The 26,002-nt window shown below is 45.8% G+C and overlaps 1 protein-coding gene across 2 annotated transcripts in view; it reads right to left on the bottom strand.

The window, feature by feature from the left end:
- KHDRBS2 (KH RNA binding domain containing, signal transduction associated 2) overlaps window positions 1-26,002 on the bottom strand; it is a 387,275-nt gene that overhangs the window by 290,548 nt on the left and 70,725 nt on the right. For both annotated transcript variants that reach the window (XM_074153323.1, XM_074153324.1), the window contains exon 2: window positions 9,819-9,946. In XM_074153323.1, coding sequence (XP_074009424.1) covers window positions 9,819-9,946 — 128 coding nt within the window. The remainder of the gene's footprint in view (window positions 1-9,818; window positions 9,947-26,002) is intronic.

Below are 26,002 nucleotides of genomic sequence, written 5' to 3'. Positions count from 1 at the left end.
TTACCACAAAACAAGGAGATGACTCTACAAAATAATGAAAGCTCAACTATTGGTTAGCAAATGGCAAAAAATCTTTTCAAAGAACTGCAGAAATTCCTCACATAGGCTTAGGTGTATAAAGCTGTTTGAGTCACATACTATATTTAAGAACAGCACACGTGGATGAATTTATCTTACATGAGAGCAGTAAGTGATCATACCAAATTAATTCTTAATATATACAGAGAAACATACACACTTGAAAATACTAACAAACTGAACTGCCTCTACTCTAGATTTTATTTTCATTTGCTCACACACTTGTATCAAGAAGTACATAATAAAGTTTGAATTCATACTTTAAAAAATAATTCACAAATTCATGCCAAGAGAAGAGCAATTCACCGATTTCTCTAAAGTCTTTCTAGATGGAACCAAAACCAAAAACCACAGGAGGTTCAGTATATTGGCAAATAGCATTTTCTTTGCCAGCAGGTATCAATCAGTAGATAACTGCTTGCCAGACAATCAGTACATCCACCAGTTCAGACTGGCCCCCACAACCACTCCTGACCATTCTTTTAAAGCATTTAAGAATGGCTCATTTGCCTTGTCTTTGAGTTCAATCATTTAATTTCTCTTACAGTTCCTGGCTCTTACCTCCTTTATGTCCCTCTTCCTAATTATTTCCCCAAGTAATGAAACATCACTTCACATACAGCCTTTCCTTTTTATGCATCAAACTTTCTGTCCCATCCTCCAGTCCATTTGCTCTTCCCTCCGTCTTGAGACATGACTATCCTTTTCACTCTCTCATCATTAATGAGGGTCTTGTTCTACTGATACCATGACTTTCATTAGTCCAATCTCTGTGTTCAAACTCATTGGAATTATTTGTAATCCCATTGGGGACTATTTAAAACAAATAAAATAACCCCACTGATTTATGCTAAATTCATTAGAAGGAGGAAAAGTACAAAATGAGCTCATCTCCTGCAAAAATGGTTATTTAATCCAAAATTTTTTCAAACGCCCTCTAAGGAAGTTTTTAGTGGAGAGATTCACTCTGAGGTGTAACATATACAAAAGAAATATAGCACTTTGTTGTTCAAATCACCTGTGAATTCTGTTTTAATACATCACAGAGATTAAAATACCTTACAAGAGTTTAGTTGAACAAATAAATTTCATTTCAAGAGCACTGCATCCAACCTGACATGTTATATATAACATAACTATTTTAAAAAACGACTAAGAATGAGAAAGGTGAATTCATTCAAGTCTTTCATCATTCAAGGAACCGTCATGAGACAGGCAAAACAAAGAATATCAAGAATCTGGAATTTAACTTAATTAACAGTATTCATCAGCATTAGCTTAAGTCTCTTCCCCAGAAACACAGACTCTAAACAGGGTGCCAGCCTATCAAAGGATTATGTATATTATTTTTTTTTCCCCCCCAAAAACGGTAATTAGACATCCAGGAAGAAGCCAGCAGGAGTTAGGAAGCTCAGACTGAAGCCAGACCATATTTCTAAATGATACCTTTTTTGCCCATCAGCTGAGTCTTTTGCGCAGGGAAGAGGCTTTATTACACTACATCCTCTGAACACAGCACCTCGAAGTTTGCAACTCTACATCATGAAAGTCATTCAGAAGAATCAACCTGCTTGTCACCTTTTTCAGCCCTACCAGATCCTGGTAGTTAGCAGGACGTGCTTCTGCTATCTTATATTTTGATAGTTTTCATTATCTAACAAACCAGTAGAGGGGAAAATCAAAATATAATTCTGTACTTAAACTGAGATTTTGTTTAAAAACTTTCTAACTTTATGACTCACTCTAGCATCAGAGCAAATTTTAATTAATTTAATTTAGTATTATATAATTCTATAATATATCCTGTCCTCTTATTTATAGACAAATCTATCTTTATTCAATAATCATATAATGAGAAAGTTATTAAACACAGTCTTTTGTTCAGAAGACATTGTATTGATTTCTATCCCTGACGAAAAAAAGGAGAGTTCGTTACTTCCAGGTGTTGTCACCTCCAGCTTCACTGCACCTCCCAATCTTCACTGACTAACTTACTTGGAAAATTTCTTCCTTACTTAACTGTTGTTGGGTTTTTTTTCCAGAATGGGCAATTTCAATGTAACTGAATTTTGATAAAAGCGGAAATTCTTTATCTTGAATGTGAACTGTCATACAGTTAAATAACTCAGCATTCTGGCTCTAAATTCATCCATGTTATTTCAACTTCTTTAAATTTAGACTAATTTACCTGTTCCTAGATCAAAAAGAAAAGAAATGCCCAAAAGCAGATTTAACCAAATAAAAACTTAATTTCTAGAAAGAACAACTGGAAAGAAATCATTGAATCTATATATTTCAACTGATTTGAGTTCCTTCATCTCGAACACACGATAGTGGTTTTGGGAGTTGATAAGGTAGTAACTCTAACCAAAGTAACTCGTTTTTGTAATTCACACAAAGAGAAAATGCTTACTGAAAATCAAAGGTTTTCCAGAAAAATTTCTGTGGCAGTAAGTAAAGGTGTAAGTTACACTCGTTTGGGTCTTTTGACTCACCAAGACCAATAGCTCCGGTGCCGACATGTCCGCAGCAGAACCAAGAGATCACAGCAAAATGGAGCTTTTCCTGAGCTTTTCTGAGGTGGGGAGAGGATAGAACAGGGCAGTGACCCACAAGCAGCCAGCAGCTCAAGCGAGGGCAACTGAGGAGTCAGGAGCAGAGCCTGCAGTAGCTCTCATCGCTAATGGATGGCAGAAGGGATGACAGCTGTGTGAGGTGTGACCAGGTGGACCTCAGCCTGGATCCTCACCTGGATCCTCCAGGTGGATCTACTCAGCCTGGTAGCAGAACTAAAAGAGGAAGTAGAAAGGCTGTGGAGCATGAGGGAGTGTGAGAAGGAAATAGATTGGTAGAATCAGGCTCTGACCTCCCTGACAGAAAAACCAGAAGAGCCACCACAAAAACATCGAGCTGAAGATCTGGTACCCTCCCCCTGCCAGACTGAAGGCAGTGGCCAAAAAAAACTGTGAACAGAGGCAAGTCTGTGCTATGGGGGGCAAACAAACCCCCTCCTTGCCCACCTCCCCTAACCAGGCACCTCTGTACAATAGGTATGAGGCTTTCAAGGAGGTAGGACAGCCCATGGATGGTATGGAAGATGGTTTGACTATACCAGAAGAGTTGCCAGGACTGGCAAGACCTACCCCCCATTTAAAAACCACCTCCACGAGGAAAAAGAGACAGGTTGTAGTTGTAGGTGACTGCCTCCTGAGGGGAACAGAGGATCTGATATGCCAGGTTGACCCTTTTCTTAGGGAAGCCTACTGCCTCCCTGGGGCCCAGGTCAGAGACATCACTAGGAAACTCCCCAGCCTGATTTGGCCTTTGGACTACCTACCCGCTGTTGCTCTTTCACATGGGTGGTGATGAGGTGGCAACACGTAGCCCAAGAGCAATCAAAAGAGACTCAAGGAAGGTTAATAAAGGGGATCTGGGGTGCAGATTATCTTTTCTTCTGTTCTCGCAGTTATAGGCAGTGACTCTGAAAGAAGCAGATGTGTACAGTCTGTCAATACATGGCTCCGTGGCTTGTGTCACCACCACTGTTTTGGGTTTTTTGACAATGGTATGGCCTACACAGCACCAGACTTGCTGGCATCGGATGAGCTTCATCTTTCTGAAGGGGGGAAGAGGGTGTTTGCTCATGAGCTACCCGGGCTCATTGACCAAGCTTTAAACTAGGCTTGTTGGGGAGGGGGATATTACCTGGTTTGCTTGTGACAAGCGAAGGGATGATTCTCCAAGGTCTGAGGGATGGGTCACTAGCAAAGGCCCTCAACCTGTTGCTCGCAGATGTGCTGGGTATGCTGCAGCACACTCAAAGTCTTACGGGGATGAGCCAGGGGCTCCTGAGGCAATAGGAACTGGGGAGTCATAGATAAAACACCTCAAGGGAAGGCCACCTGAAGAGCAGCATGAAGGAAATGCAGCCTCTCCAGCCAGTAAGTCAGGTGCATCGGGCACCCCGCTGAAGTGCCTTTACACAAATGCATGTAGCATGGGGAACAAGCAAGAGGAGTTAGAGACATGTGCACACCTCCAGGGCTATGATCTTATTGGCACGGTGGGACGGCTCTTATGATTGCAGTGTTGGAATGGATACAGACTCTCCAGGAAGGACAGGCTGGGGAGATGAGGAGGGGATGTTGCCCTCTGTCAATGAACTAGCTGGAGTGCATGGAGCTCCACCTGGAGATGGATGAAGACCCAACAGAGAGCTTATGGGCCAAGATTAAAGGGAGCACAGGGGCAGGTGATGTTACAGTAGGGGTCTGCTACAGACCACCTGACCATGGCAACAGGGCGGGTGAGGCTCTCTATAAACAGATAGGAGCAGCATTGTGTTCACAGACCCTGGTCCTTATGGGGGACTTCAACCACCCTGATATCTGTTTGAAGGACAACACAGCAGGGCACAAGAAATGCAGGAAGTTCTTGGAAAGTGTCAATGACAAGTTTCTTCTTCAAATGGTAGAGGAGCCAACAAGGAGAGGAGCCGTGCTGGACTTTGTCGTTACCAACAAGGAGGAGCTAGTGGGGAATGTCAAGCTCAAGGATAGCATTGGCTGCAGTGATCACGAGATGGTAGAATTCAAGATCCTTAGGGCAGTGAGGAGGGTACGCAGCAAACTCGCTACCCTGGACTTCAGAGAAAAGTAGACTTTGGCCTCTTGAGGGATATGCTTGGTAGGGTAAAATGGGAAAAGTCTGGAGGGGAGAGGGGCCCAAGAAAGCTGGTTAGTATTCAAGGATCACCTCCTCCAAGCTCAGGAACAGTGCATCCCAAGAATAAAGAAGTCAGGCAAAAAAGCCAAGAGGCCTGCATGGATGAACAAGGATCTCCTGGACAAGCTCAAAAGCAAAAAAAAAGAGGTCTACAGAGGGTAGAAGCAAGGACAGGTAGACTGGAAGGAATACAGAGAAACTGACTGAGGAACCAGGAACCAGATTAGGCAAGCTAAAGCCCAGAGAGAATTAAATCTGGCCAGGGATATCAAGGACATCAAGAAAAACTTCTATGTCAGAGATAAAGGCAAGACTGGAGAAGATGTGGGCCCTCTCTGGAACGAATCAGGAGACCTGGTCAGCCAGGACATGGAGAAGGCTGAGGTACTGAACGACTTTTTCACCTCAGTCTTCACTGGCAAGGGCTCTAACCACACCGCCCAAGTCACAGAAGGCAAAAACAGGGACTATGAGAATGAAGAACCACCCACTGTAGGAGATCAGGTTCAAGACCATCTAAGTAACCTGAAGGTACATAAGTCCATGGGATCTGATGAAATCCATCCATGGGTCCTGAGGGAGCTGGTGAATGAAGTTGCTGAGCGGCTTTCCATTATATTTGAGAAGTCATGGCAGTCCAGTGAAGTTCCCACTGACTGGAAAAGGGGAAACATAACCCCCATTTTCAAAAAAAGGAAAAAAGGAAGACCTGGAGAACTACAGGCCGGTCAGTCTCACCTCTGCCCGACAAGATCATGGAGCAGATCCTCCTGGAATCTCTGCTAAGGTACATGGGAAATAAGGAGGTGATTGGTGACAGCCAACATGGCTTCACCAAGGGCAAGTCATGCCTGACAAATTTTGTGGCCTTCTATGGTGTTGCTACAGAATTGGTAGACAAGGGGAGAGCAACAGACACCATCTACCTGGACTTATGCAAAACATTTGACACTGCCCCACATGACATCCTGGTCTCAAAATTGGGAAGTCATGGATTTGATGGATGGACCACTTGGTGGATCAGGAACCAGCTGGATGGCCACACTCAAAGGGTTGCAGTCAACGGCTCAATGTCCAAGGGGAAGCCAGTGACAAGTGGTATTCCTCAGGGGTCAGTACTGGGACCAGTGTTGGTCAACATCTTTGTTGGAGACACGGACAGTCGGACCGAGTGGACCCTCAGCAAGTTTGCTGATGACACCAAGCTGTGTGGCGCAGTCAACATGCTGGAGGGAAGGGATGCCATCCAGAGGGACCTGGACAGGCTTGAGAGATGGGCTTGGGCAAACCTCATGGAGTTCAACCAGATCAAATGCAAGGTCCTGCACCTGGGTCACAGCAATACCAAGCACAAATACAGACTGGGCAGGGAACGTATTGAGAGCAGCCCTGAGGAGAGGGACTTGGGGGTGTTTGTGGACGGGAAGCTCAACATGAGCCAGCAATGTGCACTGACAGCCCAGAAAGCCAGTTGCATCCTGGGCTACAACAAAAGATGTGCGGCCAGCAGGTCACGGGAGGTGATTCTACCCCTCTACTCTGGTGATATACCACCTGGAGTACTGTGTCCAGCTTTGGAGTTCTCAGCACAGGAAGGACAGGGACCTGTTGGAATCGGTCCAGCGGAGAGGCCACGAAGATGATCAGAGGGATGGAGCACCTCTCCTATGAGGACAGGCTGAGAGAGTTGGGGTTGTTCAGCCTGGAGAAGAGAAGGCTCTGGGGAGACCTCATAGCAGCCTTCCAGTACCTAAAGGGGGCCTACAGGAGAGATGGGGAAGGACTCTTTGTCAGGGAGTGTAGTGATAGGATGAGGGGTAATGGTTTTAAACTGAAAGAGGGGAGATTTAGATTAGGTATCGGGAAGAAATTCTTTACTGCGAGGGTGGTGAGACACTGGAAGCGGTTGCCCAGAGAAGCTGTGGATGCCCCATCCCTGGAGGTGTCCAAGGCCAGGTTGGATGGGGCTTTGAGCAACCTGGTCTGGTCGGAGGTGTCCCTGCCAATGGCAGGGGGGTTGGAACCCGATGATCTTTAAGGTCCCTTCCAACCTGAAGCATTCTATGATTCTATGGCCCTAAGCCCATACAGCAACTCAGACTCTCTGAGAGCTAGGTATTGGAATGCAAATCACAAAGTTGCCCATCAGGCTTCTAAATTGTGGCTTTTGTTTTTCAGCAGCAAGACCATTTCAGAGTCTGTTTGCTTCTTTTTTTTTTTTTTTTTAAATAACCCACTCTTTTCCCTGATTTGATGTATTTGAAATACAACATTCAACTGATAAATGGCAAAGTTTTTATAAAAAAGCCCTAGGTATTTTCATGCAAGTTTTAAGTTGAACAGCTATAAAAGCTGAAAAATGGGAAGTCAGTAACAAGTAGTCTTCTGAGTATTTTTGTTAGTCTGCCTTAGCTGCAATTCACATATCATGAAAGTAAAAAAATGGCACTATGGGATGGGAAAAAGGATCAAACAACACAAGACACTGCATCACTATGTCAGAAGAAACTTTGAAGGCATTAAAAATATCTGCTGCATAGAGGAGTGTGTGTAAATGAGATGCTGTTTCTACTTGGGCTGCTGAGATTTAAAATAATTAATCTCAGAAAAGATCATTGCTGAACTATCAAGTAACACCCTTATCTCTTTTTCAGATCCCTATTTTACAGAAGAGGAGAGAGGCCTGTATCTTTAACAGAGCTGGTAACATAACACAGCTGCTGCTAATCACAGCCTTTGATTTTATTTTCCTGTTGTCTGCACCAGTAATTTCAGAAATCAGACCACAGACACTTGAGTAGAGACAATTTTGGAACACTTATTCTGCAACTTCAAGAGCTCTCTAGCCACTAGAAGCCTTTCATATTCAGTTAACTTTTGCTCAAAGCTAAAATGCTCCTTCTGACTCTACAGCTGTCACCGAAGGGATCTACCCTCACTGCAGCTTAACTCACAGACCAAAGTAAACCTTTAGGGCAAGGGTTCCCCTGGAGCAATTTATATTTCTACACGTAGTTAAAATAAGAGCAAATGTCTTGAAAGGCTTGATCTCATTCCTAAATAGAGAGTCTGTGAACCACAACTGATTTTTTAACTGGTCAGATTTTTTTTTAGACAATTCATTCAGACTTACAGAACCCTGCCCACCCAGCACTGCCCAAAAAAGCTTATCAGCAGACAATGGATAAATAATTTAAAATAATATTCTTTCAAATATAAATGCCTCTCAGGTGAAATCATACAGCAATTCCCCTAGCTGTTTATAAGTGCAGGTCTGATCAACTGCTCTTATTTCCATATTCTGCTAAATACATAAAATTACTGTCTCTTTTTTACCCAATTTCTACATTCTTTTGTTATTTATAAAGCAATTTTAAGGAAACACTGTGTACTAATTTTGATTATCCTAATATATACAATTCATCAAAAAAAGATAGGGCACTGGACAACAGAAATCAGCAGTTTGACACAAATGGCAAATGCAAACCTTGAAGGATGGTTACTAGATGGTAGCAGGAAACCTGCAGTTCTGGGAATAATTCCATGTCAAGCACAGAATATTGCGAGCAAATCCACTACAGAAGATTTCCAAGAGTGTATCTTGCATTACATATTTCATTTCCACCACAGTGATTATTTTTGTTTCACTGCTCAACACCTGTAAAAATGCTTCATATCTTTTACTACTCATTAATATAACAAGCTCATTAAAGTAAATGAAGGTTAATTTAATCATATTCAGAAGCTATATTGGATAGCTTATTGCACGTCTTTTAAATAGTTTGTCTTTCATTCTACTATCTTCATCAAATAGTATTCTGAATAATTATTACATTGCTGTTGTGAAGTTACAGCACTGTTACATTCTTGTTAAGAACTTAAGAACCTATAGCTTTTACTCAAAATACTACAAATCTAGTCAAAGCACCTCAGGCTATGCAGCAAGAAAGTAATTTGCTATAGCACTATGTGCATTTCTAAGGTCTTTACCATTTAGATGATTACATTATCTCAGATTTATATTCACTAGTCAGGAGGTAAATGTCAGCTGGAATCATTGAATCTCAATTTTTTATTTTATTTTTTTTTTTTTTACACCTTTCATTCTGTTTGATAGGCTTTTTACTCATTATAATTTATTGCTCTTCCTGATGAAAGTATAAAGCAAAAAGCTGAGAGTGTAATCAAGGCTAATGGTGAACCAAATACCATGTGATAATAAATCAGCAAGAAAAAAATGCTCTAGAGATAAATGGAGATGTTTACTATTTCAGTTTGAATACTATTAGAACAACTGTTTATGTAAAATACAACAGTGTATACACATACAAACAAAAACCAGCATTCTCTTCCTTCATGTAAAATTAAAACTTCACCCAAGCAGTTGAATTTGGGGCTCTTTCGCAAGAAAAAAAAATGCTTTTTTAATCATAGTATGTAGCAGTAGGGAGAACAAAGCATAATATGAATTAAGTATGTGGCAGAAAGACATCTATTTTATAAACAGGGACAAACGTCGTCAAAAGTCATGGCCTGCAGTAATCCTGCTACTTTATCTTTTAAAACTTATTACACCGGAGAAAATCCCCCAACTCTTACACGAAGAGGCTGGAGACACTTAAATTGACTTTTCAGAGTTATTGAAACATTTTTTTCTTTATTCTGCTGTGATTTTTTTTTTTTTTTGTTAACCGATCTTTTATGTTCTAATAAGATGAAAAAAAGCAACTATAAGAAAACACCTCAACAGTTTGCCTAAGGATAGCTACAAAACCTACCTAAAGTAAAAAAAAAAACCAACCAACCTCATTCACTTCAATAGCTTTCTGAAAGGCCCCAACACAGGAGTTAGAACATATAATAGCTAGTAAGAGATAAATTCAAATAGGAGCTTCTTTTCCAGTTTTGTTGTTTTTAATAACACAAAGCCTGCATACGAAGAGTCAATAAAATGTGCATGACTTTTTTCAGCATTCCATTAAGATTAAACAAGCATTAGACTACATTTACAGTACCTTTGGATATTGTTTGACAGGGATCAGAACTCTTTCTGAAAGCTTTATGTTTTTGTTGCTGATAACATCAAGATATTTCTTTTCTTCGTCTTCCTTCTTGCCTTCAGAACCCTGAAATTTTTCAATTTCTGAAAAACATTAACAAGAGAGCAATCAGTGACATGATATTTGCCATCCTCAGGAACTGTAAAATTACACATTGTAATGGAGACTGTGTGCTAAACACCCGTGCTGTTTGCACTCACGTGACATGTATTGTCATCTTTGAAAAAACACAGACTGTCACCTCTGCCCATCACCACGGATGACAATCTATAGATTCTCCTCGACTAATTCTTCCCCAGCTGAAACCAAAGCCAAATAAATGAACCCAGTGGGATAACGAACAGATGAGGCTTATAAGTCAATTAGTCTTTTAAAGAAGATCACATGATCACAGCTTGATGCTATTTTGTACACGTGACCTGCATGAATTAAGTCAGATTCTAATTCCAATGGCTAACTTTCAGTAAAAATAGTAAAAAAAAAATGTTCTTGTTGTTACTGAGTTTAATTTCAAATGCTTCAGAATTATTTAAAGGTTGTACAAAATAATGTAAGAAATAAAGTTAATTCTTGCACAGAAAGATGCTTCATCAAAGAAATACAGTAAGTAATCATTATACATATAATTGTGATGGTATGTAGAACATTCCACAGAATTTACAAAAACAACCCAAAAAACAAATTCAGGTTGAATAGTTTTTCCTTCTTTATTGCCTAAAGCTCTATAAGAAACAGATAATAACAAATGATTGAATTTACTACCCTGCAAAGAATATCTAAGATAGCGCCTGAGCTTCCTGATACAACAGGTACTATAGAAAAAGCTGCATTTGCAGCAGTGTCAGTATTGATAGCAAAGAAAATGACAATGTTTATAATCAGTTAATTATAACTGAATTATAGCTGAAAAGGGACAGCTGTGCGTATGAGACACATGCAGTTTCAAAGCCCGGAAAACAAGCATGGAAAAAATTAACACAGTGACAGAAATCTCTAACACATATACAAGTTACTTCGACTTAAAACAAGAATAATGAAAAATGCATGTAAAGAAACAGCCCACATCATGATTTATTAATAAATGTTGATGCTGCCTATTCTAGATCAAGTAATTTATTTAAAGCCTGCACCAACAGACAGATCTCAAATGCCACTGTTATAAGCTCTTCTAAAACCACTCAGAGAACACCCCTAAAAGAACTCGGATGGGATACACCTTCCCAAATTTAGCATTAAAAAGTTATTTTAATAATCACTAAAAGAAATAGGAAGAGAAGTTTCATTTTTATAAAATATTTTAATATACCTGGAAAATAAGTGGTACCTTGCATTCAGTGGGAGAAAACATCAATTGAGCACAAGCTTACAAAGCAATATTCTGCAGTAAAATACGTAGTTCAGGCAGGTTTAATAGATAGGAAGTTCTTTTAAGATAGCTCCAACACAATTATACAAAGGTTTGTACTTTGGGGGTGCAGAGGGAAGAGATAAAGGCGAACAGAAGAAGGAAACATGTTGCAAGCGCAGTAAGTATTGGAATGAAATGAAGGAATGAGTTTCTCGGACCCATTGTGAACACTAGTAAGCGAGGCAATTCCCAAGGACAAGTGAGAGAAGTGTGTATTTGTATACATACATTGGACTAGAATCATACGATTCTAGAATCATTTTGGTTGGAAAAGTCCCTTAAGATCATAAAGTCCAACCGTTAACCTAACACTGCCAGGTCCACCACTAAACCATGCCCCTAAGCGCCACGTCCTCACATCTTTTAAATACCTTTAGGGATGACAACTCAACCACTTTCCTGGGCAGCCTGTTCCAATGCTTAACAACCCTTTTGCTGAAGAAACGTTTCATAATACCCAAAGTAAACCTCTCCTGGCGTAACTTGAGGCCATTTCTTCTCATCCCATCATGTGTTACTTGGGAGAAGAGACCGACATTTTAAGTGCTTTCAGGAAGTTGTAGACAGCAACTCCTCCGAGTCTCCTTTTCTCCAGGCTAAACAACCCCAGTTCCCTCAGCTGCTTCTCATAAGACTTGTGCTCTAGATCCTCCACCAGCTTCGCTGCTCTTCTTGGACATGCTCCAGCACCTTACTGTCTTTCTTATAGTGAGGAGCCCAAAACCGAACACTGTATTCAAGGTGAACCCTTACAATTGCCGAGTACAAGGGGATGAACGATTCCCTAGTCCTGCTGTCCACACTACTTCTGATACAAGCCAGGACGCTATGAAACTCTTTCTCCTGAGGATGTGCTAAAGATACTTATAAGTCTGAACAGTTAGGAAGCAAGACAGAGGAAAACTAAAGCTCAGGACAAACTGCTCCCCTTCCAAATTTCAGCCAGCCACTGTGGCTCTCTCTCACTGCTCCAAGTCTTGCACTTCATTTTTGACTGAGAGTACATCGAAGTTTTGGAATAAAAATGGCATCATTGCTGAAGTTAATGAAAGACAACTTCAGCTGGGCTTTTCAGACATGACTAGAATGCGGAAAAGAGTTGCGGATTTACCAAGAGTGAGACTACCTGTGGGACTATAATTCATTTCACTCCACTGTTTAACACATTGCAGCACCCAAGGTTTTGGTTTGCTTGTTAGTTTTCTGTGCAAGCACTTAAAAATCCCAGAAAACAAACAAACAAACAAACAAACAAACAAAAGTGGAACCCTCAAGGATGACTGACTGAATCTTCATGAACACATACAAATCCCTGGTGTAGATTGCCCATCATCCACACCCTCATTTGACTGGCTTTCCTCAACCAGAACCTCTTATTTGTTGTTCAGAGGTACCCGGGAGGGCTGAGGTGGACGAGGGAGTTCGCCTGCTGCCCCGACCATGAACTTGCCTCCATTCACTCTTCTCATTTAGGCTCCTGCCTTCAGCCTGGTCGGGGCAGGATATAGGGGTCCCTTGATCCTGGTTATTTTCTGAGAGGTGCTCCCGTTTCTGTTTCAAGGAGGGCAGAGCCCTCTCTCTCTGGAGAGCTGCGTCCTCTGTTCGAGTCTCTCTGCTCCCCCAGCGTCTCCCTGCCTCAGGAAAACCTCAGGAAACCCCCCCTGTACACTGAGATCTGCTGCTCCGGTACTGGCCGCCTTCCCAGCTTCAGAAAGCCCTCAAAAAGAGCCACTTGCCATCCCTTTTTGCCACCATTCCCTTCCCCGGTGTGGACTTAACCTGCGGTGGAGCTGGTCTCCTCAGCCAACCTCCCCCGTTCAAGCAGAGCCACCTACAGACCGTGGCCCAGGATCACAGACAGCTTTTGAGTATCTCCAAAGAGGGAGATTCCACAAGCTCTCTGAGCAACTTCTGCCAGTGCTCAGCCACCCTCGCAGTCAAAAAGGGTTTCCTGATGTTCAGAGGGAAGCTCTTGTGTTTTGGTTTGTGCCCATTGCCTCTGTGCACCACAGAGAAGAGCCAGGCTCTCTGTTCTTGGCACCCTCCGTTCAGGTACTGATATGCGTTGAAAAAGGTTTCCCCCCAGAGTCTTCTCTTCTCCAGGATGAGCAGCTTCAGGCAGCTGAGCCCCTCCTCAAAGAAGACATGCTTCACAGAATCACAGAATCACAGAATCTTCTTGGTTGGAAGGGACCTTTGAGATCATCGAGTCCAACCACAAAAAAAACCTAACGAACCAACCAAACAAAAAACAAAAAACCAAACACCAAAACAAAAACAAAACCCACACAAAACAAACACTCACAACCACACACCACACCCACCCACAAACAGACACAAACCAACAATCTCGGGCACTAGAGCATGCCCTGAAGTGCCACGTCTACACGTTTCTTAAATACCTCCAGGGATGGTGACTCCACCACCTCCCTGGGCAGGCTGTTCCAGGGCCTGACCACCTCTCAGGAAAGTCATTCTTCCTAATATCTAATCTAAACCTCCCCTGCCCCAACTTCAGACCATTTCCTCTGGTCCTGTCATGATTGCCTTGGGAGAAGAGGCCAACACCCACCTCTCTACATCCTCCTTTCAGGGAGTTGTAGAGGGCAATGAGGTCTCCCCTCAGCCTCCTCTTCTCCCAACTAAACATGCCCAGTTCCCTCAGCCTCTCCTCATAGGACTTATTCTCCAGACCCCTCACCAGCTTGGTGGCTCTCCTCTGGACATGCTCCAGCAGCTCAATGTCCTTCCTGTAGTGAGGGGCCCAGAACTGAACACAGCACTCGAGGTGAGGCCTCACCAGTGCCCAGTACAGAGGCACCATCACTGCCCTGCTCCTGCTGGCCACGCTGTTCCTGATACAGGCAGACAGTCCCTTCATCATCCTGCTGGACCTTTGGTGGACCCTCTCCAGCATGACTGTCTCTCTCTTCCACTGGGGAGCCCAGCACCAGACACAGTACTCCAGGTGTGGCCTCACCGGTGCTAAGCAGAGGGGGAAGGATAACATCCCTCCACCTGCAAAGATGGACAAGGAGTAAGAAACACCTTCAGGAGCTTTACTTCTAAAACAGAACGTAGTGCTGCATGTGAACACTGAAACCTGGTGGACAAATTGATATGAAAAGTATGGAAATGGGATTCTGCTCAACAGAATCATAGAATCATAGAATCATCCAGGTTGGAAGAGACCCTTGGGATCATTGAGTCCAACCATCTACCCTACTCTACAAAGTTCTCCCCTATACCATATCCCCCAACACCACATCTAAACGGCTCTTAAACACATCCAGGGATGGTGACTCAACCACCTCCCTGGGCAGCCTATTCCAATGCCCGACCACTCTTTCTGTGAAAAATTCTTTCCTAATGTTCAGTCTAAACCTACCCTGCTGGAGCTTGAAGCCATTCCCTCTCGTTCTGTCATTAATTGCCTGTGTGAAGAGACCAGCACCAGCCTCTCTACAGTGTCCTTTCAAGTAGTTGTAGAGAGTGATGAGGTCTCCCCTCAGCCTCCTCTTCCTCATACTAAACAGTCCCAGCTCCTTCAACCGCTCTTCATATGATTTGTTTTCCAGGCCCTTCACCAGCTTCGTTGCCCTCCTCTGCACTTGCTCCAGCACCTCGATATCTCTCTTGGATTGAGGTGCCCAAAACTGGACACAATACTCCAGGTGTGGCCTCACCAGTGCTGAGTACAGGGGCACAATCACCTCCCTAACAGCAGGGCGGTCTTGTGAGATGAGCTACCTGGGAAATTGTTGCTCCCTGGGGCTGTGGCATGTGTCTTCTGGGTGTGGTCCCCAAAGACATTGTGATGTCACCAGAGAGTCATTGTGACCCCTGTGACATCGATCCTTTTGGGGCATGGGGCAGCCCCGAAGGCCCACAGTGCTGTCCTCGTACATCGGGGACAGACGCCTGTAGCTGGGGGGACGAAGGACCCCTATCCTGCGGGCTCCTTTCCCAAGCCACAGAGAGGACCTGCCGACGGGGACGCCAGCAGGGCCCAGGCTGTAGGGCACGGGCTGCCGCCACCCCGGGCTCAGGCTGCTGTTGATGAGAGGCCGGGAACAGCTTTCCTGCCTTCCCAGTTCCTGCCTGCGCGTGTGAGAGAGGTCAGTCACCACCCTGCCCTGACTGCGGGAACATCCAAAGATGCCTCTGGTGTCACTCCTCTGGCCCGGGATGGTCCCTGCCGTTTGTGGCAGCACCAGGCCATCCCCGAGGCAGAGCGAGCAACTCTTGAGCGCTCGTCTCCCACAGCTTTGCTGCTTCGTGCAGGTTGTGTCTCCAGGGCAGGTCGTGAGCTTTGTATCTCGTTTGGTTGCAGCGTGAGATGGCGTTGGAGGAGGACTTGGCAGAAGACAACACCTCTTCCCCTGCTGCCAGCAACTCTCAGGTGCCCCAGGCCACAACAGCGGATGCTGAGGAGGACATAAAGTGCCCAATCTGCTTGGACACCATTAGGAATGAAGCCTCCATCGGCATCTGCGGGCACATTTTCTGTTTTTACTGCATATTGGAGTGGTCCCGCATTAGAGCTGTGTGCCCAATCTGCCGGCAGCCTTTCCACCACCTCTACCACAAGGTGGGACCTGCTAACTATGAGGTGTACCACATCGTGCAGGACACCAGACAAGCTGCAAGAAGGAGATCTCGGCCCCACTCCGTGGAAAGGAGGAGGCGTCACTCCTCAGGCCGCCAGCACCACAGCTCCTCCAGCAGAGACCGCAGCTCCTCCAGCAGAGACCACAGCTCCTCCAGCAGAGACAGCAGCTCCTCCAGCAGAGACAGCAGCGCTGGCCGCGCGGGGTCCCCGGAGAGGGGCAGAAGCAGGTCCCGGAGGTGGCACCACGATGGCCACAGCAGGGCTCATCGTGACTCTTCGAGCAGCCGGAGATGGCAGCAGAGCAGGGCTCAGGACACTGCTCGTGGCACAGCTCGTGATGAGGGCCCAGCTCCAAGGCCCGAAAGGGACGTCCCAACCTCCTCAGGGAGGAGTGAGCCCCGTCAGCGGGGAGGCCGGGTTTCCTCCAGGGAACGGCAGGCCACATGGAACCGATTCCATTGGAGATCCCGCAGCATTCGTCGCCAAAGACAGCGGGAACACCAAAGGAGGAGGGATCAACGCCAGGCCACAAGGAGTCGATCCCAGCGGAGATCCCGCAGCACTCGGCACCAAAGAGAGCAGGAACACCAAACGGGGAGGGATCAACGCCAGGCCACAAGGAGCCGATCCCAGCGGAGATCCCGCAGCAGTCGGCACCAAAGAGAGCAGGAACACCAAACAAGGAGGGATCAACGCCAGGCCACAAGGAGCCGATCCCAGCAGAGATCCCGCAGCACTCGGCACCAAAGAGAGCAGGAACACCAAACAAGGAGGGATCAACGCCAGGCCACAAGGAGCCGATCCCAGCGGAGATCCCGCAGCACTCGACGCCAAAGGCAGCGGGAATACCAAAGGAGGAGGGATCAAGGGCACGCCACAAGGAGCCGATCCCAGCGGAGATCCCGCAGCCCTGCCGCCCGCAGGGCCTGGTAGCACACCCTACCAGGAAGGGTACTACTGTACGCTCTGCTACTACTGTCAGAAATTATGCTACTTTACACCAAAAGTGCTCCTACTAACAATTGCAAAGATAATGTCAAATACAGCTCTCAACCTTGGGGCTAAGGATCTACTCTCCATTATGAAACACATTGGAAAATCTAAAGGGACTCTTACAAGGCCTTTTAGGGTTAGGATGATAATAGTGTAGAAACTTGGGTGTTGTTTTTTTATACTCTTCTATCTTACACTTTTCTATTAAAAGTTCCACTGCAGATTTCATATGGGTGTGCCTCTTCTTCTGTTGCTTTTCCACTGTAACATCAGCTGAAGTTTTTAGCACTTTTGCTCCTTTCTGCCCTGCTACCAACACCACCAATGCCTTATTAGAAAACCTCTTGTCCTTCTACATCACCTCTTTTCTCACAGTCCACCCCGAACAACCCCCAGAAGAACTTTTCCTGTTACCACTCTTCTCACAAGGTGGCACTAGTAAGTGAAGCCGATTTACGATTACTCTGCTCTATCTCAAAGGGACTGCCTACAGTGCCAGTCCAAATTTAATGGCTGGTCGCAACCCTTTGAAATGCCTGCTTTCTTCTCCCCCCTCCTTAGAGAATTGAGAACTAACCCCCAAAGCCTTATAGAGAAATTTGCCCCCATGCTATGCTCTGAACAGAGCCTCACATTTAATGCCCTCAGTGGGAGGACATGCTACACACCCTTAAGACCACATCCAAAGACTACCAAAGTCACTGGAAAACAAGGGTGGACCAGAACATTGTCGGTTTCAAATAAGACTGGTGGCAAGAGGAGCTTTCTCAAAAGGCAGAGGTGATACAATAAATCAAATGCTGGACACAGACAAAGTGTAGTAAACGCTTGTGTCTAACTAAAGTCACCCTCTGTTCTCTACACTCCTTGTGTCACTCCATGACTAGCAGCACCACAGATCAGAAGGAGGACGACGCTGCCACGAGTGAATTCAGATCAGGATCAAGCTGCTGATTTCCTGGATCATGGCCCTGATGTAGAGCAAGTTGCATCAGTTGTTCAATCTTGACCTGCTGACCAACTGGAAAAACTGATCACAATTAACGTGCACTATAGAAACATAACCGCTACCTTTAGCTTTTAAAACTACATTTTTATTTTTATGATTGCAACCATTAGACATTTTCTGTTTACTGAAACCCAGAGTTAGTACAAGATTTGGGGAACAATCGAAAAAGAAGGTCTATAATCAGCAACATTCTTCCAGTGAGGACAAATACAAGGAACTCAACAGTACATTTTCAACAACATTGATCTTAGGCAAAAAGAGAAAAGAAAGCATTCCTTGAGAAGAAACATCACCCTTTTTCCACTCACTTTGACTCTGAGCTAACTGAATTAAGGCAGGGAGACCATTCACTTTCTACAATTACTTTCTACAGTACCTGTCATTCCCCAAGCACGCTTCATTCTTGCCTTTCCCCAGAAACAGCACTCTCACACCTGCTTATGTATAATACACACGAATCTCATCCCTCCTAATTGGAAGAGAACATGGATATCACAGTCACACAAATGAGATCATCACTAAAGAAGTGTCAGAGACTAAAGGCATTTCTAACATCTTTTTACAGATATTCTTCACTATGAAAATTGATCATCAGGTCTCTTCAAACTTAGAGCTGTAAAATTCTGGAAATACTGTCAGCTCATTTATGATTTTTTTTGAAGGGAATAGCTTCTTTTTCCTTCTCTTCACTGATTTAGCATAAAATGGAATAGCTGAGCGAGTAGCTCTTACTTTTCCAAGACTATCTGCTTTACTCTTACAGTGCCAATAAAATGATTTTAATTATAGTTCACTTCAAAGTACTTGACAGCTATTACAAAACTTCTGTCATTAATTTAGTTTTTCCATTAAAATTAGGCATTTCACAGAAAAAACATCCTTTTGCTACACTTAGAGTCATGTCAAAACTCATCAAAAAATGATGATGTTCTTCTCAGCCTGTCCAACCTACCAAAAATGAAATCTACACATCCCTTCCTGCTGTCAACATTTGCCTCCCACTTAAAGGAATTCCACAAGCCTACCTTGCACCTTACCCATCTGACTTCTCTCATTCTTGTATTTGCATGTACATGTATTTGCAGTACTGGCATTACTTCATTAATGAAACATGAGCTGTTATTACAAGGTCAGGCTCTTCCAAAAAATGATGTATTTCCATTAATGGGAGTGATTTTTAGAACTTAGAGGGGTATCACCGACCTCTTGCCTGTATTTAGTATTATGCACAGCAAGGTTATCTAGTCTGAGAAGTATATTTTTTTTTTTGCAGGTGAATGGAAGAATGCTTGAACTGAAAGAGAAAGAATGAGACAATGCCAGTAGAAAATAACAATTGCTAAATCACTGACATCTCTATTTTAAAAAACTTTTTTTAATTAAAGATCGTTAAAAAATTTGCAGTTGGAGCCCTGAGTGTCTACAATGATATTTTAAATCACACAAAACCTCAGTGTGTTGTTAAAACAACAAATACTAAAAATATACATGAAGGTTTATTTTCAGTCTAAGGTGTTTCAGTTTTACTTGAAAGCAGGACTATTAGATTTTGAGAGAAAGAAAAAAGAAAAAAAGCAGCATTATGGTTTCTTTCCTTTTAAAAGATCATACAAAGGGGTCATGATTTCTGGAGGAATCTATTGCGGTGCTAACGGCCACTTGAATCGGGGCTAAATGCTCTTCATTCGTGACATGCTTAATCATGTCCGCAATACTTGACCCGGCTGGCAAAGATCGTAAGATTCCTTTGGTTTTTGAATTGCACTGCTGACGTAAGCAGTCTGCGACAACTGGGCCTTTTGCTTCCACAGGCAGGGTCGAAGAATCGACCGCAGTCTGGAGGCGATCTACAAATTGCGTAAAGCTCTCAGTTTCATTTTGCTTTATTGTGGACCATGGCGATGGCTTGGCAACAACTCTAAAAGCTACACGAATAGCTTCTCTGGCCGCACGAGTAGTTGTCATAACTTCATGGGCCCGCAGGCCCTGAGCTTGTGCGTGGGGGGTAATCATCGTTGGATCTGTACCCATGAGCCGCTGCAGGCTAGAGCCATATAGCGGATGGTCCGCCCCAGTTACTCGGGCTAGTTGTTTCGTGCAGTTGTCCTCCCATTCTTGTTTAAAAACAATCATCCCTGCCCCGGCAAAGATCAGTATGCAAGTTTGTTTTATGTCGAACGGGAGCATATCGTCTCCCCCAAAAACCCCATCTATGAGAGTGGAAACCATGGCAGAATTATGCCCTTTATCTGCGATTGCTTTAACAATTGCTTGTATATCTTTAGGATTTATAGGGGAGTGGACCCTTTGTCCCCCATCCGTCACTCGGACCGGAAATGCTAGTGCAGCCGATGGGACCCAATCGGCACACGCGATCTTTATTTTTCTCCAATCCGTGAGGGGAGTTTTTCCCCTTCATGATTTCTCTTCATTACAAATGAGGATATTTCAGCTTTTGTGTCTATTCGCCCTTATGTCCTCCTCTTCTGAGCTTGAATCGATTGCGAGCCACTCGTCCCAGGAAGTGTCTGACTCAGAGTCGGAACTCGACTGACCGGCTACTTCCGGGTTCCAGTGCCTTTTTGTTGGGCTCTGGCCCCGCCCACTTCCCTTACGGGCGGGCCATTCCCTCTCTCTCAGCTCGCCCCGCCTTCCGCTCGGCGGGGTGTTCGCCCTATAAGAGCATTGTTTTAGACGGCCGCTCTGATTGGCTCTCCGCCCCTCGCTCACGCCCCCCTCTTCTCCACGGCCGCCTTCCCCGCTCTTCTCCTCGTCGTTCTCCTCCCCCTCCCGTTTACGCGCGCTTATTGAATTTAGCGCTTCCCGCCTGTTCCCGCCGGGGGCATCCTCACCCCGCCCCCAATTTTGTTGTTCAGCGCCGTACTGAGGCGCGTAGGGCGGTGGTCTCGCCCAGACATCCTCACGCTCTGACCTCACTACGGCACCCCCAGCCCCCCCGGCCAATTTGCCCCAGAAGGATTCTGTTTGATTTTGTCCCTCCGTGAGCGGGACAGGGCCCGGGGACTGTGGGGGCGCATTATCTTCCCACAAATTTGCAGGCTCAGCGGGATCGCCGTCCTCTGGGGGGTGCAGAGTCTGTGTGGCTGCCCCGGCTCCCGACCTCGGGGTGACCGACAAACAGTCCCTTGCCGCCCTCCAGGTCCCCCGCCCCTGCATGGCCCTCCGCAGAGCCCGCACGACTTTCCCCCATGATTTAAGATATTTCCCACTACCCGAAGACATCGTCTCCTCAGCTAATGCTTTAGTGCATTCATCCCACACTTCTGGGTGGAGTATATCCACCGGCTCATCAACAACGCCAAGATGTAAAAGCCTCGCAACAGCGAGAGTAAAATCCTTGAGCTTACAATCAATTCCCCACTGCTTATATAATTGGGATACGACCTTCACAAGGGCTTCCATCCTCCTTGTTGGTCCTGGTCCGGGAGCGTCCCCCCGCGACCTTCCCCGCCGGGCTGGTCCAGCAGCTCCGGCCGCCGTTCACCTGAATCCAGGCGACAATTCCCGGGTTTCGGCACCACTTGTTGCCTGTTGCAGGCGTGGCGACCTGGTTCAGGAACGGCACGGCGACCAACCCCAGGCCGCTCGGTCCATCAGCACGCTGACACCAATATGGTGGACGGCAAACGGCGTTTATTGATAGGTGGCATGGCATTATATAGCTTGGGTTTGCGACATCACTTCCGTCCGCTTACGTCATGAACTAAACACTATTGGAGGAGGGGCCCTGTCTTTCCGTACAGCGCGATATCTTCCGGTCGCCTAACCCTAACCACCTACAGGACAAGGAGTAAGAAACACCTTCAGGAGCTTTACTTCTAAAACAGAACGTAGTGCTGCATGTGAACACTGAAACCTGGTGGACAAATTGATATGAAAAGTATGGAAATGGGATTCTGCTCAACAGAATCATAGAATCATAGAATCATCCAGGTTGGAAGAGACCCTTGGGATCATCGAGTCCAACCATCTACCCTACTCTACAAAGTTCTTCCCTATATCATATCCCCCAACACCACATCTAAATGGCTCTTAAACACATCCAGGGATGGTGACTCAACCACCTCCCTGGGCAGCCTATTCCAATGCCCGACCACTCTTTCTGTGAAAAATTCTTTCCTAATGTTCAGTCTAAACCTACCCTGTTGGAGCTTGAAGCCATTCCCTCTCGTTCTGTCATTAATTGCCTGTGAGAAGAGACCAGCACCAACCTCTCTACAGTGTCCTTTCAAGTAGTTGTAGAGAGTGATGAGGTCTCCCCTCAGCCTCCTCTTCCTCATACTAAACAGTCCCAGCTCCTTCAACCGCTCTTCATATGATTTGTTTTCCAGGCCCTTCACCAGCTTCGTTGCCCTCCTCTGCACTTGCTCCAGCACCTCGATATCTCTCTTGGATTGAGGTGCCCAAAACTGGACACAATACTCCAGGTGTGGCCTCACCAGTGCTGAGTACAGGGGCACAATCACCTCCCTAACAGCAGGGCGGTCTTGTGAGATGAGCTACCTGGGAAATTGTTGCTCCCTGGGGCTGTGGCATGTGTCTTCTGGGTGTGGTCCCCAAAGACATTGTGATGTCACCAGAGAGTCATTGTGACCCCTGTGACATCGATCCTTTTGGGGCATGGGGCAGCCCCGAAGGCCCACAGTGCTGTCCTCGTACATCGGGGACAGACGCCTGTAGCTGGGGGGACGAAGGACCCCTATCCTGCGGGCTCCTTTCCCAAGCCACAGAGAGGACCTGCCGACGGGGACGCCAGCAGGGCCCAGGCTGTAGGGCACGGGCTGCCGCCACCCCGGGCTCAGGCTGCTGTTGATGAGAGGCCGGGAACAGCTTTCCTGCCTTCCCAGTTCCTGCCTGCGCGTGTGAGAGAGGTCAGTCACCACCCTGCCCTGACTGCGGGAACATCCAAAGATGCCTCTGGTGTCACTCCTCTGGCCCGGGATGGTCCCTGCTGTTTGTGGCAGCACCAGGCCATCCCCGAGGCAGAGCGAGCAACTCTTGAGCGCTCGTCTCCCACAGCTTTGCTGCTTCGTGCAGGCTGTGTCTCCAGGGCAGGTCGTGAGCTTTGTATCTCGTTTGGTTGCAGCGTGAGATGGCGTTGGAGGAGGACTTGGCAGAAGACAACACCTCTTCCCCTGCTGCCAGCAACTCTCAGGTGCCCCAGGCCACAACAGCGGATGCTGAGGAGGACATAAAGTGCCCAATCTGCTTGGACACCATTAGGAATGAAGCCTCCATCGGCATCTGCGGGCACATTTTCTGTTTTTACTGCATATTGGAGTGGTCCCGCATTAGAGCTGTGTGCCCAATCTGCCGGCAGCCTTTCCACCACCTCTACCACAAGGTGGGACCTGCTAACTATGAGGTGTACCACATCGTGCAGGACACCAGACGAGCTGCAAGAAGGAGATCTCGGCCCCACTCCGTGGAAAGGAGGAGGCGTCACTCCTCAGGCCGCCAGCACCACAGCTCCTCCAGCAGAGACCGCAGCTCCTCCAGCAGAGACCACAGCTCCTCCAGCAGAGACAGCAGCTCCTCCAGCAGAGACAGCAGCGCTGGCCGCGCGGGGTCCCCGGAGAGGGGCAGAAGCAGGTCCCGGAGGTGGCACCACGATGGCCACAGCAGGGCTCATCGTGACTCTTCGAGCAGCCGGAGATGGCAGCAGAGCAGGGCTCAGGACACTGCTCGTGACACAGCTCGTGATGAGGGCCCAGCTCCAAGGCCCGAAAGGGACGTCCCAACCTCCTCAGGGAGGAGTGAGCCCCGTCAGCGGGGAGGCCGGGTTTCCTCCAGGGAACGGCAGGCCACATGGAACCGATTCCATTGGAGATCCCGCAGCATTCGTCGCCAAAGACAGCGGGAACACCAAAGGAGGAGGGATCAACGCCAGGCCACAAGGAGTCGATCCCAGCGGAGATCCCGCAGCACTCGGCACCAAAGAGAGCAGGAACACCAAACGAGGAGGGATCAACGCCAGGCCACAAGGAGCCGATCCCAGCGGAGATCCCGCAGCAGTCGGCACCAAAGAGAGCAGGAACACCAAACAAGGAGGGATCAACGCCAGGCCACAAGGAGCCGATTCCAGCGGAGATCCCGCAGCACTCGACGCCAAAGGCAGCGGGAATACCAAAGGAGGAGGGATCAAGGGCACGCCACAAGGAGCCGATCCCAGCGGAGATCCCGCAGCCCTGCCGCCCGCAGGGCCTGGTAGCACACCCTACCAGGAAGGGTACTACTGTACGCTCTGCTACTACTGTCAGAAATTATGCTACTTTACACCAAAAGTGCTCCTACTAACAATTGCAAAGATAATGTCAAATACAGCTCTCAACCTTGGGGCTAAGGATCTACTCTCCATTATGAAACACATTGGAAAATCTAAAGGGACTCTTACAAGGCCTTTTAGGGTTAGGATGATAATAGTGTAGAAACTTGGGTGTTGTTTTTTTATACTCTTCTATCTTACACTTTTCTATTAAAAGTTCCACTGCAGATATCATATGGGTGTGCCTCTTCTTCTGTTGCTTTTCCACTGTAACATCAGCTGAAGTTTTTAGCACTTTTGCTCCTTTCTGCCCTGCTACCAACACCACCAATGCCTTATTAGAAAACCTCTTGTCCTTCTACATCACCTCTTTTCTCACAGTCCACCCCGAACAACCCCCAGAAGAACTTTTCCTGTTACCACTCTTCTCACAAGGTGGCACTAGTAAGTGAAGCCGATTTACAATTACTCTGCTCTATCTCAAAGGGACTGCCTACAGTGCCAGTCCAAATTTAATGGCTGGTCACAACCCTTTGAAATGCCTGCTTTCTTCTCCCCCCTCCTTAGAGAATTGAGAACTAACCCCCAAAGCCTTATAGAGAAATTTGCCCCCATGCTATGCTCTGAACAGAGCCTCACATTTAATGCCCTCAGTGGGAGGACATGCTACACACCCTTAAGACCACATCCAAAGACTACCAAAGTCACTGGAAAACAAGGGTGGACCAGAACATTGTCGGTTTCAAATAAGACTGGTGGCAAGAGGAGCTTTCTCAAAAGGCAGAGGTGATACAATAAATCAAATGCTGGACACAGACAAAGTGTAGTAAACGCTTGTGTCTAACTAAAGTCACCCTCTGTTCTCTACACTCCTTGTGTCACTCCATGACTAGCAGCACCACAGATCAGAAGGAGGACGACGCTGCCACGAGTGAATTCAGATCAGGATCAAGCTGCTGATTTCCTGGATCATGGCCCTGATGTAGAGCAAGTTGCATCAGTTGTTCAATCTTGACCTGCTGACCAACTGGAAAAACTGATCACAATTAACGTGCACTATAGAAACATAACCGCTACCTTTAGCTTTTAAAACTACATTTTTATTTTTATGATTGCAACCATTAGACATTTTCTGTTTACTGAAACCCAGAGTTAGTACAAGATTTGGGGAACAATCGAAAAAGAAGGTCTATAATCAGCAACATTCTTCCAGTGAGGACAAATACAAGGAACTCAACAGTACATTTTCAACAACATTGATCTTAGGCAAAAAGAGAAAAGAAAGCATTCCTTGAGAAGAAACATCACCCTTTTTCCACTCACTTTGACTCTGAGCTAACTGAATTAAGGCAGGGAGACCATTCACTTTCTACAATTACTTTCTACAGTACCTGTCATTCCCCAAGCACGCTTCATTCTTGCCTTTCCCCAGAAACAGCACTCTCACACCTGCTTATGTATAATACACACGTATCTCATCCCTCTTAATTGGAAGAGAACATGGATATCACAGTCACACAAATGAGATCATCACTAAAGAAGTGTCAGAGACTAAGGGCATTTCTAACATCTTTTTACAGATATTCTTCACTATGAAAATTGATCATCAGGTCTCTTCAAACTTAGAGCTGTAAAATTCTGGAAATACTGTCAGCTCATTTATGATTTTTTTTGAAGGGAATAGCTTCTTTTTCCTTCTCTTCACTGATTTAGCATAAAATGGAATAGCTGAGCGAGTAGCTCTTACTTTTCCAAGACTATCTGCTTTACTCTTACAGTGCCAATAAAATGATTTTAATTATAGTTCACTTCAAAGTACTTGACAGCTATT

This window comes from Numenius arquata, chromosome 9 (assembly GCF_964106895.1).
Source record: "Numenius arquata chromosome 9, bNumArq3.hap1.1, whole genome shotgun sequence".
Lineage (NCBI taxonomy): Eukaryota > Metazoa > Chordata > Aves > Charadriiformes > Scolopacidae > Numenius > Numenius arquata.
The sequence above is the reverse complement of the archived record's forward strand: the minus strand, read 5'-3'. Positions and strand labels throughout refer to the sequence as shown.